Here is an 11,635-nt window from a genome sequence, read left to right as displayed (position 1 = left end):
TGAGAGAGAGAGGGAGAGAGAGAGAGAGAGAAGAGAGAGAGAGAGAGAGAGAGAGAGAGAGAGAGAGAGAGAGAGAGAGAGAGAGAGAGAGAGAGAGAGAGAGAGAGAGAGGGTGAGATTGACTGTGTAGCCGGCAGCCCCCTCAGTCAGACACCATAAAAGTCTCTATAAGTCAAATTTAAAAGAATCCTCTGCCCTTTGTGTAGTTGTTACATCTCGTGGTCTTTGTCTTTTCTCTGGTGATGGATGTGTGTTTCATTATGTGGTGAGCGATTGAAGTGGTTTCGGAACATGCCGGCACTTTTGTTTTATTTAGAGAAAGGTAAGAACCGTGGCAGTGGCGGCTCTTTTGAAGGCCTCGCGATTTATCGTTGTTTTTTCCACGGGAGGCGTTCCCCCTTCTCCCCCTTCTCCCCCTTCTCCCCCTTCTCCCACTTTTTTTTCTCTCTTCTCTCCTTTTTTTAAATTACAGCTCGTCGAGATCGGAGACGACTCCGTTGCTGTTTTTGGAGGGGGTTTACGTTTCACGTCTGAATATGAGACGTTTTTCCTCGTTTGTCAGTCGACGAGAAAGCGCAGGTCTGGGTGGCGAACTTTGAACCCCCCCCCCCACACACACACACACACACACACACACCCCCCACCCCTGCCGTATATCAGTCCCCTGTCACACCTCTGTCTACGTTATATGTTGTCTGTTCTGTTTTATCCGCAATTAGTTCATTCTGTTTGCTATTGTGTGCAGAATTAAAAAGTGATTGTTCTGAAGACCTTCAGACCAAGAGGCTAGGTTCTCATCCTTAGTGATGTCTGTCTGCCAGCCAGACAGACAGGCAGCACTATTGATGCTGTGGTGCCGAATGTGTGGTGCCTGTTGTTTTTAACTGCTCTGGTATATTTCCAGTCCGATGTTCAGACAAGTTGCTAAATCCTCTATTTCTGGTTGTTGTTCTTCTCTTTATTATCATGCCAGCAAAACAAAAAAAGAAGTGTGTGCAAGGCTTCTGCCTTTCTGTCTTGCAAAAATAAAGATTCCCTACAATAGACCTCTGAAGAATAAGTCCCAAATCCGCGGATCTGGTTTCCTCTCTCAAATGGCTACGGGGAATAACACGGCGTTCCTGAATGATCGTACATAACATCGTACGCTGGGTTTTTGGATTGTCGGTGCCGTTAAAGTAGTAAAAGATTATTAATGCTACTTTAACAACACCGACAATCCAAAAACCCAGTCGAAACTAGATGGATACATTTTGTAGTTCAAAACGTGACGCAGCCTTTACGCGGTTTGTTATGTACGATCATTCAAAGATACCGTGTTATATTCAACTGACACGGACTGAATGAACCGGAGCCTCGGAGGCGGGACTTATTCTTTAGAGGTCTGTAGACCCCCCTGCTGTCTTTGACCTCTACAGGCATGGCCCCGACCGCAAAGGATCATGGGATATGAGGCATTGCCTCGCACTTTCCTTCCTTTGAAACGCATCGGATGTCCAATCAGGTAAACAGAGTTGGATGCTAACGTCAAAGTTTACGTTTACATTTGATGAGGCGCGGATTTAAGATAGGGATGGCGAATGAGTTAAGGTATAAAAAACATCATTCAAATAATTGAGGAATCTAAAATCATGTTGTTTTTTTCATAAAGCTTTAACGCTGTAGTCCCTTTGATGAGAAGGCCATCAACTGCATGATGGTTCCTAATGCTATTGTGACGCATGCTGTCTATTTCCATCCCTATTAACCTCAATCAAGCTTTATCTCCGTCACCTGCTACTCTGTGTATGCCAGTCAGAGGCCTAGCATGTGTCACAGTCTATCGTCTATATGATTACTTTCTATCTGGCAGTTGCTAGGGAAGTTGAAAATTTGAGTGGAAAGTTGTTGGTTTCAACTCCAGACCCATTTTTGGAAATGTCCACCAAGAGCAAGATACTTAGGCCAAATCCCATTTCTACCCCTTACCCCTTCCCCTAACCTCTCCCTCTTGTTTTGAAGGGGTAAGGGTAAGGGGTATGGGTTAGAAATGGGATTGGGCCTTAAACTCTTCAAAGTGCTCCTATTGAGCTGGCTTGTGTGGAAGTGTGTGTAAAAATGGCGGAATCCCGATGCATAAAATGCAGTGGAAAAGCCGTTTAAATGCAGTCCGTTTACCATTGCACCTCCAGCTGTGTCTGTCGGCATGGGAATGTGTGCCATTTATTGCCAAACCTTTGCGAGGCATATCATAACAGAGCTTTTAATGTGGTGAATAAAGCAGGCCATACTCAGTGTAGAGCCAGGCATCGTTTCAGCCCCCCTTGCCATCCCCATGTGAGTTAGACGCGGATGGTCCCCAGGGGGAAGGAGAAATCTCGTTTCGTTATTTTCCCCTTTGAACGTGTAACACAAAGCATCGCACTTCCCGCACTTCCTCCCAGAGCACAGCAGACAGGAAGCAGTTAATGACAAGGACCAGTACTCTGAGCTGACCCGTGACCCCGTGCGTTGACCCCGGGCAGCAATCTGCCGGGAACCCTCCTCCACATGAAAGCCCGTCTTGTTGACACGCCGGGGCTCGGGCGGCGTTCCGCTGCCCCCGCCGGCCGGGGTGAGGAGATGGACCCGGCGGCGTCTTGACCTCTTCCTGCGCTGCAGAGGGAAGTTAAGAAACACGTTCGCTAGTCTAGAGTCCATTACCGGCAACGAAAAACAAGAAGAATCACACCAATCAACGCTGCTGCCTACGCATTGGTTTCCACGGGAACCCCTGCATACTGCTCGTACCTCCCCAGGTCGCTTTACTTTTTGCTGCTGTCTTCTCTACTTGACTGTATTCATGACTTCTGCACTATCCCACCCTATTGTTTATACTATACTGTGCTTATATTGCACTATATGACAATCAACTGCAATCACATGTTCAAACTGCACCTTCACTGCTCTCTGCACTTCTGTTTAGATCTCCAACCACATTTCGTTGTCTCTGTACTTGTACTCTGCGCAATGACAATAAAGTTGAATCTGAATCTGACCTACAGCCCCGTCGTGCTGCCATTCCGTCGGTTGGTTGTTGCGGTTGTTGGTTCGACGTCGGATGGGGGGGAAAACGATCCCCGAGGCCAAACCCATCGCTCCCTGGTTGGTAACATCGGTCGACGTCGGTAGCTAAGGCCGCCGTACACAACAAGTGCTTGAGTCGTTCATCGTGCGTGTGTGTGTGTGCGTGTGTGTGTGTGTGTGTGTGTGTGTGTGTGTGTGTGTGTGTGTCTGAGGTGAGTATTAGTCAGTTTAACAGCCCAGACCTCATTCGCTGCGGTCCTGGGAGAAGTGTAACGAAGGGCAGCGTCACGCTGGGCCCCGCCAGCACGACCTGGAGAAATAGTAATTACTGACGGCAGTTTTACATTCAAACAGCTTTAATAAACCTTTCATGTCTCGCTAGTGCATGACGTCCAGACCCACCGTAAGCCTGATTGGCAATCTCTCACAGGATTTAGTTCTTTTTTTAACGGTCGGTATTTTTATGCGCTCGCTAAAAATAGAGCACGCTCTGACGACCAGGGTTCCCGTTGAGTTTCAGACGCTCATTTAGGGTACCAGGACGAAGCCCCCCCCCCCCCAACACACCCTTATTGACGTCACATCACCCAAAGTGCCCCTTTTATTTTTAGATGCTCCCCCCTCCCCCCCCCCCATAACTAATTGTTCACATCAATGAGTCTGTGCTGTAGAGTAAGAGGATTAATCTGTTGTGGTCACCTATGTCCTGACCGAGGAGGGAGGGAGGGAGCTGAGGGGGAGAAGGGGGGAGGGAGGGAGGGAGGGAGGGAGGGAGGGGGGGAGGGAGGCGGTAAGGAACACAGGGTTACAGAAATAGCCCCGGCCCCGGGCCTAATTGTCCGACCCGCTCACCCCCCCCTTCGCTCCCCTCCCCAGCCCCCTAAACCCCTATCCCCCTCCTCAGCTGCACGCCAAGGTCCGTGACCCAATCATCCACCTGGCTTGTTCCGGAAGACTCCTTTCCGCCCCCCGCGGCGAGCAAAGCCCCGGTCAATGCGCCTGTCCCCCCCCCCCCCCCGTCCCAGACCAACGGTCAAGCGCCACTACCGGTTAGGGGCGCGCCTCGCAGAGGGCGCGGGTGTCTGGGGCGGCCAGGTATGCTCTAATCCTCCCTGGCATGGGCCCCATGGGTCCCTAACGAAGAACGGCCCTGAGGGCCCCCCCCTTCCGCAGAGGGCCCCGGGGAACCTCTGCATGTCACGGCGGTATAAACAGCGGGGCCGAGACGCGGCTTTATTTACATTCTCCCCGCGCACGCTATAGCCTTTTCCCCTCGTTGGTACGTCCGTCCGTCCGTCCGTCCATGCACATGTGGTTTCCGTGAGTGTGTGTGTGTGTGTGTGTGTGTGTGTGTGTGTGTGTGTGTGTGTGTGTGTGTGTGTGTGTGTGTGTGTGTGTGTGTGTGTGTGTGCGCCTGCGTGCGTGCGTGCGTGCGTGCGTGCGTGCGTGCGTGCGTGCGTTTTTGTTATTCGCCGTTGCGACTGTTTGTGCCTGAGCATATGTGTTTTGGTAGCATCTCGTGGGGTTGTGTACGGGGGGCTCGCGTGTGAGCGCATGGGAGAGCAACGCGTCCCATGAGGAATGCATTCTCCTGCGTCCCCTTCAGCATTCCTGCCTGGTGGAGGGCGGCCCCCCTGGCCATGGGGGGGGGGGGGGGGGCAGGGGCCTCCTGTCTCCTGAGCGATAATGCATTACAGCCGCAGTAGCCGCGGCGCTAGCACGCGCGGCGGCGTGGCTGGCATGTATTTGGGAGGGTTCTGTTTAGCTGCGACTGCACAACAAAGATGTGTTGTTTACGGACGAGTCCTTGAATAGAACATGGAATGGTGGCCAATAACAAATGTTGCGCTCTCTCCATTCTGTCGCGAATGCTTCAGGATTCCTCAAAATAACATAAGTTCTTGTTTTTTTTTGGTCTAAAAACAACAAAACAACAAAGGTGCATATCGGAAGCCGACCATGAGTTTTAAAATACGAACATGTAGACTGAGGAGGACTTTGATCAACTAATCCACTCTTGAGTTCCTTCCTATTTGAACTACCATCTGGAAGAAAGAGAGGAAACTATTTGTATACATCGTTCGCATTTTTCTTGGGTCAAACACTGAAGATTATATTATATAACGGAAATGCCTGCTGTCATGTTATGATCCACACATTGGATATCGGTGGATATACCGGAGGGAAGGCTTAAAATTGGAAATAAACTCTGCGGACTGGAGCTGCATCACAAGAGGCACACCAAACAATGACCATCTAATGGAACGTACAGCCTGAGATAAAACACAAATCAAATATCAAGTACCTTTTATTGGCATCTGCAAAATTTCAATCTCAAGAAAAGGGCCAATTATAGGTTATGATTAAACAGTCAGCCAACTAGAAATCAGCAGATTGAACGTTGAGCATGTTGGAACAGTCAGCAGGCTAAAAAATGACAGAACGCTGCAACCGTCAGCATGCTGGAACAACAGAACACTGGAAGAGTCTGTGAGCCGGAACAGTCAGCAAGCTGGCAGAGCAGAACGATGAAAAAGTCTGCAAGTCTGAACAGTCAGCAAGCTGGAACACCCAGAAGCCATAACTGAAACAGTCAGCAAGCTGGAACAGCAGACAATAGAAGAATCTGCAAGTCGGAACAGTAAGCAAGCGAGAACCGCCAGCAAGCTAGAAAAGACGGAACGCTGGAAGAGCAGAGCGCTGGAAGAGTCTGCGAGCCGGAACAGTCAGCAAGCTGGAAGAGAGCTTCTCCAGAGCTTCTGCTCAGGCTGCTGACACTCCCAGCCTTTAAAGTGTGATCAGGAAAAGCTTGAACTCATTACGGTCCTCCACGTTCCCCAATGCTTTTCTTTTTAGTCTTAACTGCTTGCGTATGTTTAATAATCCAGCCTTCAGATGTAATTTGTTCCACTCAGATGCATTAGAAGGAAAGCGGTACAGTAGTGGACTACCTCATACCATCTAAACGTCTTGTGGAAAGTGTCCGGGGCCAAATCCCACAAACCCATTCTTTTTTAGTGTGCGACTGTGAGTGTGTGAGTGATTGTATGTGTGTATGTGGCCTATGAGTAGACAGATGCAAATCAAACATTTTATATATAAAATCTCAAGGACAGCTTTTTCTACTTTAACAATAAAGTGAAACCTAAAATGTGTTTAAAGTCCAAAAAACACGCCACAGATATCCAAACTTTTTTTTATTTCTTGTCCTCATCATACCCATCAGTGAGTGCCGACCACAGACCCGGTCCTCCATCAGAACCCCATGCTGGGTGCATACCCGCCGCACTAGCACCCTGACGCTTACTACTTCTGTGGGTTCCAGCTGTCAGTGAGCGCCAGTGAGTCGAAGGAAGTGCAGTGAGTCACCGAGGGCCACACAGCTAAACACGCGGTGAGGTGTCGCGCAGCTATGCTGACCATCAGCACACACACACACACACACACACACACACACACACACACACACACACACACACACACACACACACACACACACACACACACACACACACACACACACACACACACACACACACCGCTCCTTGCGTTTATTTACCTGGAGAACCACACACTATACTCATCTTTGGGCCGCGTTCCAATGTGTTTTATGCTTGCTTTCAAGCGCAGGGGGTTAATCTATGCGTGTGGTCCAAGACAAGCGCAGCCATTCACTGAACCAACGCCGCCGTTCAACTTTCCCCTGCGCCAGAGGTCTCCAGTAGCCCCTCCACCCCCACCATTACCACCACCAGCCCCCTACACCACCCTCCCCTCCCAACCTCTAACCAAACATCGCAGGACAGCAAAAGGGAACTTCAAAGTGGCCAGAGGGGGGTACATGTATTTTTTTTTCCCTGCCACTTGTCATCATCTAAGGGACTGGCTGCGCCCCTTATTACGCTAATTGCTCCCAACTGCTCCGGGAGGCTTTGATGAAGGCCGGCCCGTAAGCACCTGCTGTTGCGCTGAGTTAGCACAGGTGGGCACTCACTCTCACTTTTGCTGCTGTTAATAACGGGACTTAAAAAAAACATACTCTTTCTAAAATAAACAAAACTGTCTTCATCTTCATCATGAAACGTTGATAATGATTCTTAATTTGAGTCCTTTATGGTACTAGAGATCCTCTCGGCAGAAAGCGAGAACGAGCAGAGTAGAACCGCTTTTTGTGCGCGGCGGTCTGGCGCCATCTTGTGGTAAAACCGGGGTTAGAAATCCAGCAACTGCAAAACAAGCCAGATTCAGACGTCAGAATAATATAGGCGGTAGCTCTAGACAGGCCAAAACCGTCTACCAAACTCGTTGTATGTGTGAAAAAAAGATGGTGCTGATTTAATGTTTTACTTAAATACCACTATAATATTAAAAAATATATATTAAAGGAAATTATAATTTAGGTCAACTAGAGACAGCCTGCAATTGACCACATTTTCGGAATAAGCATGAATAAACGAAGAAGACTCGAAGACTTCGATTGAACATTATAAGATTTAGTGTATTGATGCACAGTGTATAAATAAAGGTAAACATAGTGTACTAAAACATCAGTGAACTACCAGTTGAGGAAGGATCTTCTCAAAGTGCTCTATGTGCACTTGATCACAATCCTCAGATTCAGCTTGCTTCAGTGACCTCAATGCCGCCTCTGAAAAAAATAAAGAAAATAAAGGTAACATCACCCATTGGATGATTCGTATAACAATAACAAACCCCTGGTTATAGCAGAGCCCGTCTACGAATATTAGACATTCTCTGGTTATAGCTAGATGGACCGGTTAGCCAGCACTAACCAGGATGCCTGGATCCAAACCCCCCCCCCTCCCGACGAATACCAGCTGGCTCCTCAGCCTTCACCTCATCACCATGGCCTACACTCATTTTCTCATTTGTATTTAATTTGACTTAAAAAGTTTTTATCCATTATTTATGTCAGTTATGGCCCCCATTGCACTTCAAACCGTCCCTGACCGGGGGTCCCCGCTTACTTAATTCTACTTAAGGATATAATATGTAACATTTGGACATGAGATTGCTCTTAACCACTAGATGACTCTTCATCGCTTTATCAAACGAAGAAGAAGAAAATAAACAGACGTTCTCGTTTGATAAACTAAAACATTAAAAATGAAATGGACTTGCCGAACGAAGGACCAACCTGCCACATTCCCTTGTACATACCTTGAACCAGCACCCTCAGCATCTCGGACATCAGTATGGTTGCGTCACTACTGACTGTTGGTGGAGGGGGAGATGAATCAGTCAACACAACGACACAACGACCGCTCCGTTTACCTTTACATCAGGTTTAATCGTACATGGATCCGGACTCACGTCTGGTTTTATCTTCCTTGAAGTGACCTGACAGGAGCTTGCTCACGGTCTCCTGTAGGGGAATAAACCACGTATATGAATAGACAGTGAAAATGACTGAATTAATAAGTTGACGTGAAGCATGAATAGTGAATATCCAGACAAAGGCCTCTGTGTGTCAAAACGCTCAAATAAAGTAAACACAACAGAATGACAAAACGATACAACCCCTCACGTAGGAGTATTGTGTGTTATTTCCGACGTTTACAGCTACTGAAGATACTCTAAAGAGAGGATTCACGAACATGTGCTGCCGGTATAAAGGTGATACTCTTTGAATCAGCAGTGAAGACGTGAGACTTCATGACGTAGTTAACGTTATGCTGGTGTCTGTCCCATCGCATTGTAAATGTATTTACTAATGGAATGCCATTGAAATTATAGTAATTAATTACTCAGTGATACGTAATAGGGCTTGGATGAGATACATCTTAGTTTCAAGAAAGGAATGCCCATGTTTTCCAGTAAAGCTGCCGAGCTTTACTTACCTTTTTAAATTCCACTCGCTGTTCTTTCTCCGCCATGTTTACAGCGACGCAGGATTCCCGCAAATTTGTTTGGCTGGTTGGAACACGGTACGTCATCAACACCGCGTTCCGTCATTGGTCCGATCCAACAAGCCCCGCCCCCAGAGCACGATCATAACAAACAGCGCTACATAAAACAGATTTCTCTCTGAATATTATTATTCTATTTAAATGGCTCTGATAACTCGTACCCTAAACAATAACCCACTGTTTGATTGGTTTTGAACTGAATATTTGGTGATCTTTTTTTTTTTATGTAACCATGGGCAATATTGTAGGCTATAAATAATTTCCCTCTGGGATTATTAAAGTATTTATCTATCTATCTATCTATCTATCTATCTATCTATCTATCTATCTATCTATCTATCTATGGTGATAAATGCTAAATGCATATCACGAAGATTATGTATTCTTGTTATTTTTTTTCTTCCGTCAGCATCTGCAAACATTACCGTATTTAAAGTGAGTTTTTTTTTCTACCAAAAGGCATAGACAAGACATAATCCGCCTCTTATTTTTTCCGGAGGTTGCAGAAATGTGTTTCTGAATATTCCAAATAGCATCAGTAAAATTACAGTGAGCTGACGAAGTTAACAAACCGGTAACTCTGCATCTGTAGAATATTTTATTCCCACTTATATTGTTCTCCAAAGTGGGTAAGTGCTTCGGGGCTGCTTTGAACTCATCAGTCTCATTTCATGTAAATGTTAAAATGGTTTCCAAGGCATTTGCCACATAATTTATTTCAGACACACCAGACATTTATATATTACAACATAATTTTCTTTAGTATTCAGTAAAATCACACTCATGTCTGATGTAAAGTAAACAAGATAACAAAGGATATGGGTACAAAGAAAGAAAGAAAGATAGTTAAATCATTTTAAACTCAAAACTTTTGAAAAGACAAAACCTATATTATAGATTTTTTTTCTTTGCAATTGACATCACATTTACATAATACATTTCAATCTGGTTCATGTGAGCTCTTGGTCCAGCCACTGGGCGTCCTCGAAGATGTAACCCAGGCCCATGGAGCGCCTGGCTCTGGGCTGAGACCCACTGCTGGCGGTCGAGGAGCTCACGGTCAGGTCATCCCCAGATTCTCTCTAACAAAAACAAGGGCCACCTGGTCAGGTGGCGTGATGACGAAACAACAACACCTGAAAACGTCTCAGAATAGCAAAATGCGCAGGCCTTTCTATACCCTGGATTTTATTTTCCTTTTTCAAAAAGTTATTATAATACGATGTTGAAGACGTTTTTTGGGGCTTTTAGAGGATCAGTGGAAGTTAGGGAATTACCTTTGGGCTAACTACCCTTCGCACGACCGCCAAGTCGCCTCCAATGAAGTGAGGCCCGGCCATCTCTGCCTTGTCGGCCTCTTCCCCCGTGGCAAACCTGACGAATCCCATCGCCTTGCTGTCTTCTGACTTGTAGTTTTTAAGGATCTGTGCGAGGGATCAGAAGTCACTGCCTGCCAGAGTAGCTAGAGGAATTTCCCTTCAGAGTCATTTTGTTGTAAAACATCAGCCACGTTTTCTGAGTTCACCTTGCACCCAGTGACGTTTCCCCAGTCTCTGAAGTAGGCCTGCATGTAGCCTTCGTTGATGAAGGCGTTCAACTGCTTAACGATCAGTCCATGTTCCTGCCACATTGCATAAATAAACAACCAAATGATGCTATTGTATTATATAGGTTACATACTGTATATGTTATAGTGAGATCATTTGTACTTACCAGCTGATAGTTCTTTTCCAAATCAGCCATGAACATCTTAGGTAGGCTGATGTATGATCTCTTCTCTTCTGTTTTTGTACCAACAGGAGAAAAAATATATGTAAATAAATTACAATGTGTGTGTTTGTGTGGGCATACATATGTGCGTATGTTCACAATAAATACAATACATACAATATTTTTTACAAAGAATAAGGGTACATACCAGTGTCCATCTTTGCTGTGAAGGAACTAAGGCTTTTGTGAGGAAGAGATATGAAGGGAGCCCCTTTAAAAGCTAAGGGGGTGGGTTACAGTAAGGTATTTACGTGATACAGAATGTTTTGCTTCCGTCTTCTTGAGAAAATGAAGAGCAACATTCCATTCTCAGTGTGTCATCCGCCACGCTTTTGAGATTGTACTGTCAATTGTTTCTAGAAGTCTTAAATGGTTAAATGACAGATGTGGTCTAATGCTAGTCTTTGTTTCCTCTTTGACTGGTTAGACTGCATTGTCATACACAGAAATATGGTGTCGAGACACGCAGGTGTTCATTTGGCATAAGAGCATACAAATACATGAAAAACTTATGTTTCAAAATTCAGTGGTCAAACAGCTGCAAATGATTTGATACAAAAATCCATTCCAAGCTATATGATTAGCCATATTGTAGAATTTAAGTTTTGCGTTCAGGTACAATATTATTTTGACATATTTTTCAATAACCAAATATTGCGCTTTGAGCTTGATAATGACTGGATATGCGAGTGCATGTATATGCTAAATGGAGTCGCGGTTGTATTGATCAATCACCTGGTTGGAGACATTCTACCTGAGCTTATTATTTGACTCATTTACAAGCTCTGCACCGAAAATGCGCACAATAAGTGAACAAATTATAAAAAAAAGCAAAAAATAAATAAATGGAGAAATATCTTGGAATATGAACTATCCAAAATAGGAAATAC

General features: G+C 45.7%; 2 protein-coding genes across 2 annotated transcripts; both read right to left on the bottom strand.

Annotated features, from left to right (window-relative positions):
- Positions 1-5,412: 5,412 nt before the first annotated feature.
- cenpx (centromere protein X) lies at positions 5,413-9,008 on the bottom strand. Its single transcript, XM_056607252.1, has 5 exons — positions 8,907-9,008; positions 8,380-8,431; positions 8,227-8,280; positions 7,605-7,693; positions 5,413-7,271 (listed from the first exon to the last, which is right to left on the bottom strand). The coding sequence occupies exons 1-5, from the start codon at positions 9,000-9,002 to the stop codon at positions 7,257-7,259; spliced, it is 306 nt and encodes a 101-aa protein (XP_056463227.1). The 5' UTR covers positions 9,003-9,008; the 3' UTR covers positions 5,413-7,256.
- Positions 9,009-9,371: 363 nt separating this feature from the next.
- Positions 9,372-10,951, bottom strand: LOC130372364 (heterogeneous nuclear ribonucleoprotein A0-like). Its single transcript, XM_056578345.1, has 5 exons — positions 10,894-10,951; positions 10,689-10,756; positions 10,501-10,596; positions 10,253-10,399; positions 9,372-10,057 (listed from the first exon to the last, which is right to left on the bottom strand). The coding sequence occupies exons 1-5, from the start codon at positions 10,901-10,903 to the stop codon at positions 9,926-9,928; spliced, it is 453 nt and encodes a 150-aa protein (XP_056434320.1). The 5' UTR covers positions 10,904-10,951; the 3' UTR covers positions 9,372-9,925.
- Between the last annotated feature and the right edge of the window lie 684 nt (positions 10,952-11,635).

The sequence above is a fragment of the Gadus chalcogrammus genome, chromosome 2, assembly GCF_026213295.1.
Source record: "Gadus chalcogrammus isolate NIFS_2021 chromosome 2, NIFS_Gcha_1.0, whole genome shotgun sequence".
Classification (NCBI taxonomy): Eukaryota; Metazoa; Chordata; class Actinopteri; order Gadiformes; family Gadidae; genus Gadus; species Gadus chalcogrammus.
Note: the sequence above shows the minus strand (reverse complement) of the source record. Positions and strands in the feature narration are given on the sequence as shown.

Coding starts and splice junctions, on each gene's coding strand:
- cenpx (XM_056607252.1), bottom strand. CDS start 9,002: ATGACGTACCGTGTTCCAACCAGCCAAACAAATTTGCGGGAATCCTGC. Junction 8,432..8,906: donor AGCGAGTGGAATTTAAAAAG/GTAAGTAAAGCT, acceptor ATTCCCCTACAG/GAGACCGTGAGCAAGCTCCT. Junction 7,694..8,226: donor GCTGAGGGTGCTGGTTCAAG/GTATGTACAAGG, acceptor TATTTTTTTCAG/AGGCGGCATTGAGGTCACTG.
- LOC130372364 (XM_056578345.1), bottom strand. Junction 10,400..10,500: donor GAAACGTCACTGGGTGCAAG/GTGAACTCAGAA, acceptor TCCCTCGCACAG/ATCCTTAAAAACTACAAGTC. Junction 10,058..10,252: donor GAAGGGTAGTTAGCCCAAAG/GTAATTCCCTAA, acceptor TGTTTTTGTTAG/AGAGAATCTGGGGATGACCT.